This window comes from Oryctolagus cuniculus, chromosome 17 (assembly GCF_964237555.1).
Source record: "Oryctolagus cuniculus chromosome 17, mOryCun1.1, whole genome shotgun sequence".
Lineage (NCBI taxonomy): Eukaryota > Metazoa > Chordata > Mammalia > Lagomorpha > Leporidae > Oryctolagus > Oryctolagus cuniculus.
The window spans coordinates 3,791,496-3,797,495 of record NC_091448.1 but is presented as its reverse complement, the minus strand read 5'-3'; the positions used below and the strand labels follow the sequence as shown (position 1 = coordinate 3,797,495).

The window sequence follows — 6,000 nt, the reverse complement described above, 5'->3', positions numbered from 1 at the left end:
GTTGAGAGAGAGAGAGAGAGAGAGAGAGAGAATCTTCCATTCACTGCTCAGAGCCAGAAGCCAGGAGTCCGTCCCAGTCTCCCACACGGGTGGCAGGTGCATCAGCAGGGTGAGCGGATGGGAGTGGGGCTGGCAGGACTGGACCGGCGCTCCTAGACGGCAGTCACAGCATCACAGGCAGTGGCCTAAGCCCAGCGCTGGCCCCTATGTGACGCATCTCGGAGCGGCCAGATCCCCGGACAGCTGCTCACGAGGGCCCTGCACTGCCCAGGCCTCGCGGGCTCCCTGCCTCACACCCCTTCCCCTCCTGCCCCCAGACCAGGCAGCGGGCTCCGGCAGGCAGAGTGGTCCGGTCAGCTCCCCCCGGGGCAGGAGGGCCTGTGTCTGGACCTGAGCGGGGGCAGGGGGCACGGGCAAAGCCACGGGGATGCAGGCCCTCCGTTCTCCTGGGCACCGGTCTCCCTGGCTTAGGCAGGACCCTGGTTGGGGGGGAGGGGGCGGGCTCTGGGGCTGTCAGTCACAGGTTCTCTGAGCTCTCAAGGGTGGCACCAGTGCGCCTCCCCCCTGTCTTCATCAAGAGGGCGGGCCTGCCAGTGTCTCTGGCACCAAGGCCCGGCCACGCCCCGCCCTGCCGGGAACAGCCGCCTCGGTCACCCAGGCTACCTGGCAGATCCCTCCTCGCTCAGTCTCTTTCTGCACCGCTTAATCACTTTCTCCGCTGCACGTTTTGTTTTTAAGCAGAAATAAATAACTGAAACCAAGACGATTTAGGGCTGGGCTTTAGCTTAGCAGTCAGACGTAGGTTAAGACGCCGCGGTCCCATGTGGGAGGGCCTGGGTTCAAGTCCCACTCCAGCTTCCCTGGCTCACGCAGACCCCCCCGGGGGGGGGCAGCAGGTGAGGGACCCCTACCACCCACTGGGAGACACAGATGGAGTCCCCAGCGCCCGGCTGCAGCCCAGCCAGGGCCCCTGCGGGCATCTGGGGCGTGAACCGGTGGATGGAGCTGGCTGCCTCGCTCCCTCGCTCCCTCGCTCCATGAATTAACTCTCTAAGCGCAGACATTTACCTTAAGGACACAAAAGTACAGCGAATTCTTCCACAGTCACCGCACACATTACCGGGCCGGCGAGCTGGCACCGAACCCCGCACACACCGAATGAGCCGTTTCACAGAGGTGCGCGGCTCCACGGGCGGCCTCGGGCCCCTGGGTGTCCCACCCGGCCCTGCCACGCCGGGCACTCCCCGTTCGCCGCGTCTACCTGGCGGGCCACATCCCGGCCGCACTCCGAACGAGGAAGTGGCGGGGACGCCCGGGACGCAGCGGGCGGCCCGCACCCTCGGACACCCTGGGTCGGGGCGCGGAGCAGCGCGCGCGCGGGGCCGGCGCAGGGCGCGCGCCCTCCCGGGCCGGTTCCGCAGGTGCAGCGCGGCGCCGGCACGGGGCGGGCGGGACTCGGTGCGCACCTGGGCGGGGCGGGGCGGGGCCGCCCGCCGCTCCCCGCCCTCCGCCCGCCGCTCGGGCGCGGGATCAGCGACGTGGGAGCCCGCGGCCCGCGGCCTCGCCGCCACACTCTCCTGGGAGCGGGGCTCGGCGGCGCCATGAAGAAGTCGTACTCAGGTGGGTGCGCGCCGAGCGGGTCGGCCCGCGCAAAGGACGGGTGTTGGCGCGGCGCGGGCGACGCCGAGGGCACTGACCCCCTGGCTGCCCCCGTGCCCCCGCGCGCCGCTCTGACCTTGGCCGAGGCTCCTGCGCGCTCTGAAGTCAGGGAGGCCGGTTCGGAGGACGCCCCCTACCCCTCGCCCCTTGGTCCTCGCCGGAATCGCTGGCTCGGTAGGGTCGGTGCGTCTGCGTGGAGCGGCCCCTCGGGGGTCCGGCGGCGGCGGCGCCATCTCTCCGCCACCAGTGAGGCCCGGGAAGTCCCCCCCAACACACACACCAGACCGTCCCAGCACAGCTCGGGTCCCTCTTTTGGGTCTGCGGGAGGCAGGGGTCAGCGCGTGCAGCTGTCCCAAGTCCACTCCGGCAGGCAGGCGCCGCCCGTCCCCGGGGGAGGAGGCCGGGGCACTCGGGATGCACCCAGAGGGCTTGGATAGGAGGCTCCTGGATGGAGGGGAAGTTCCATCTCACAGATGAGCAAACAGGCTGGTGAACCCTGCTCTGCTTTTCCTGGTGGTCTCCCCTGCCCTGCCCCCGGGCCACCCAGGCAGGATGCTTTGTCCTCCTGGGGCCACCAGGCTTCTGTCCCTCCCCTCAGCCTATTTGGACCGGGAGTCTGCCGGGGCCTGTGAGTGAACTTTCACTGATAAGACCACGGGATCACGGGACCGGGAGGTCATCTGAAGCGGCCATCCTCCTCCCCTCGGGCCTTCTCACCTCTTCCTGCTTCCCACACTCTGCAGCCCCAACGAGCCTGAAGCTTTGTCCCCAGGGACCTTCCGGCCTCCCCTCAGGTGCCCTGCTGGCTGAGTGGCTTCAGGTTTCAGGAACCGGTGCCTGGATGTGTGGTGCTGGGGGGCGGGGGCTTCTAGGTGGCAGAGCCGGGGTTTGGCGCGTGGCCTTCCTCCCTCCCCAACATGCTCCAAATACTTGGGATGGTTGTGGGCACCTGCGGGGGCGCAGTCCTGTCCCGGGGTCTCCAGCCGTCTGCTGTGGCCTGGGTTCCTGATCCTGGCTGTGTCCGCACAGTGGGCGTGACCAGTCCTTGGGCCTTGGCCTTGGCCGCCGCACCCCTGAGGCCTCTACTGCAGGTTGAGGTCCTGAGCCCGGGCTCCGTGTGAGCCCAGTGCAAAGGCTCAGGCGACCCAGCTGGTGCCGGCGGTGGAAGCCAAGTTCAAGAGCAGGCCTCCCAGGCTCCCAGTGTTTGCTCACAGGGGCGGGGCCCCTTTCAGGATGGGGAGCCGGAGGGTTCCGGCTATTTCCGCGTGGTTCCCGCTGCTGGCAGTGGTCCAGCGGGGACTGGGCACTCTGCTGCAGCCCCGCGGGGTCGGGCTGGAGGGGCTGGTGTCCTGCCGCCGCCAGGGGCCCCTTGCCGGTGTCCCTGGAGGATGTCGTGGCCCTGAGAGGGAGGGAAGCAGCGGAAGATGCTACAAACCCTCTGGGGTCTGGAAACCCCAGGACCACCGGGCAGGTTTTCCTGTGTGCCCTGGCCTGACAGCGATGGTCGCCTGTGGAGCTGGATGTGGGCTTGGGAACAGGCGCCTGGCGTGGTTACAGGATTGTTCCCGGGGAGCCGCTCAGGCCTCACGAGCGCCAGGAGGCGGGGGCTCTGGACTTTTGTTTGGGGTCACCCAGGACCTTGGGATGAACACACACTGCGGGCGGGAGGCCCCACGAGTGGCAACCAGGTGTGGGCTCCCTGCGTTTCCACGGGCGGGCAGGCGGGTGCAGGTGGGACCCCCAGCCTCCCAGCGCTGCCGGAAGGCCCAGGGGCAGAGCTGGGCGGTTGGACGGCGAGGAGGTGGGCCTTGAGGGGCCAGAAGTCTTGAGCACGAGGAATACAAAGGGTCCTTCCAGGTGAGGGACAAAGCAGAGGTGGGGGGGGCTGTTGTAGGATGGGGTGGGGGTGGGGGCGGGGGCAAGCTCCGTCTGGCTGCTCCCGTCTGGCTGCTCCCGTCTGTTCCGGGCCTGTCCTGGCTGCACCTTCCCCGTCCTCCAGCGGGGCGGAGCTGATGGCAGGCTGCAGGCAGTATGCTGTGTGGCCCTGTGGTTAGGCCAGTGGGTGTGCAGCCACCGGGCCGCTGGGGTTGACTCCCCGGCTGCGGCCTCTCACGGTGGGGACAAGGCTCCCTGTCGCAGTTGCCCTCTGTGGAACGGGGGCCATGCTGCCTCGCTGTGGCGGCCGAATGGGCTCCCGCGTACCCAGCAGCCGCACGTGGGAGCGCCTGCCGTGGCTCGTCAGCTGCTGTGGTGGTCGTGGCCTCTGTTGTCACGGATGGAGGGAGGCCCTGCAGCACCAGGGGGCCCAGGGGCTCCCGCCGCCCTCCCTTGCCTCTGTTGGAGGCCAGGGCCTGGCTGCCCCCTCTTGTCCTCTGGGGTTCTGAGCCTCCGTCTTCTCCGTGCTGGGGGCTCCCGGAGCTTCCAGTCTGTGACCTTGGCTTCCTGGGGCATACTCGGTGGCAGGGGACCCGGGGGGGGGGGGACTTCCCTGAGGCCTGTGGGCCACGGAATAGGCATGAGGGTGTCTCTGTGCACTTGGGGGTCACTCGGGGTCCTGCACAGCTTCCAGGAGGTTCTGGCAGGGGTGCCAGGCAGGACGCAGCCTGGGACAGTCCTGCTGCGCCCCAGAACTGAAGCGGTCGGCTTTCGGGGTGGCAGGGGCTCAGGGAGGGTGGGGCACAGGGTTCTCCCTCTGCACGCTTGCTCACCCGGCCTCTTGCTGCCTCACGTCCCAGCTTGTTTGTCCTGGCACGCTCAGGGGACCTGGGCTGCAGAGAAAGAGCCACCGTGTGCACTTCGTCGGTGTCTCTGTCCACCCCCCCAACGTGTGAGAGAGCTGGCCGGGCTGGCCGGCCCCGTCCTCCCAGCCTGGGGTGGAGGCAGGGGCACACTCGGGCAGAGCCATCGACTCGCCCGGACCACAGTCACCTGGCTGCCCGCAGCCCCCAGCCCGCCCGGAGGGGCTCTAAGAGCCGGGTGCCGTGCAGCTGGCCACACGCTGAGTGTCCCAGCCACCTTCTCCCCGTAGTCCCAGCTCTGGGCAGGACAGGGGGTCACCCCTGCGGGGCAGTGGTCTGCAGTCCTGGTCCGGTGCTCCCAGGCCCCAGGTGGGCGTCTCTGAGAGAGGAGGGGCTTGCTACTCTCTGCTGAGCCCAGGCCTGCCTTCTGTGACTCCTGCCCGCGTGGGTGGGGCCCGCGTGTGGGCAGTGCAGGTGGGCCCGTGGCTCGCTGCAGATGAACCTGATAAGGAAGGTTCAGCACACAGCCCCAGCCCCTGGGCCCTGTTCCCTGGGTGTGTGCAGGGGGAGGGGCCCTCAGGGCTGGGAGCACTGGGTGGGGAGGAGCCACAGGCCAGGTTCCTCTGCCTCTGTTTGTTGAGCTGTTGCCTTGGAAACATCCCAAGTCTAGGGGTGTCGGTGAAGGGTGAAGTCCCCTGGGGCTCCTCTGGCGCCTGCACAGAGCACACGGTTACTATCCCCGGGGGTCTGGGCACTGGCATGGGGGTGCTGGGGGCAGCCAGGCCTGTGGCACCGACTCCATGACCAACAGCGGTGCCCGGCCCCTGACTCTGCCACGAGCCCTGCTGAGCTCCCCGGGGTCCCTGGCCTGCCCCCAGTCCCCGTGTGGCTTCCATCGCTCATTCCAGAAGTGGCAGCTGGACACCACCCAGTGCCCGGCTCCGTCCCGTCCCCAGGGTGCAGTGGGGCCCTCTGCTTCCAGCCTGGTTTCTGGCTCTTATCTCCCTGACCTCAGGCTGGGCCCGGGGGCCATTTGCAACCCGGTGAAGGGGGACATTGAAGGGGGACATTGAGCCGCTCCTGGGCGTCCTGCGGGTCCCTGGCCTCTTGGCAGCCTGCAACCCTTCGACAACTGAGCTTTGTTCCGGGCCTGGGCTGACCTGGTTCTGCGAAGCGTGACTGGTGGCAGCCTGGGGAGCTCCAGGACAGGAAACGGGAGTGGCCGGGGGCGGGTAACCCGATCCTGGCGCAGGTTGCGGGGCGGGACTTGGGCTCGGGCTGCCGGCCCTCCCTGGCTGGCACCCAAGTCCACTGTCACCCTCTGACCTCCCGCGGGACCCCGGAGGAGCTGGGCGAGGGGACGAGGAGGGCCCCGCGGCTTGCTGGCTCGCTCCCACCCCGCCTTGCCTCCTGGATGGTGGTCCTCACTTGGGTCTCCACCTGGCTCCTGAGATGTCCTTGCTCCTCCCAGGCCACTTAAGGGACGTGTCCAGGCCCTGTGGTGACCCCGACTTTGCACCTGGGAGCCAGGGGGCAGCCACGGCAGTGGAGGAAGTCCCCAGTGCCGTGCCAGGCACCTGGTCCTCGCCAGGCTGGGCGTGCC

At 68.7% G+C, this 6,000-nt stretch overlaps 1 protein-coding gene across 1 annotated transcript in view; it reads left to right on the top strand.

Annotated features, from left to right (window-relative positions):
* Window positions 1-1,483: 1,483 nt before the first annotated feature.
* SEPTIN9 (septin 9) overlaps window positions 1,484-6,000 on the top strand; it is a 131,368-nt gene continuing 126,851 nt past the window's right edge. Inside the window, exon 1 of the mRNA XM_070059972.1 lies at window positions 1,484-1,620. Coding sequence (XP_069916073.1) covers window positions 1,602-1,620 — 19 coding nt within the window. The 5' untranslated portion in view covers window positions 1,484-1,601. The remainder of the gene's footprint in view (window positions 1,621-6,000) is intronic.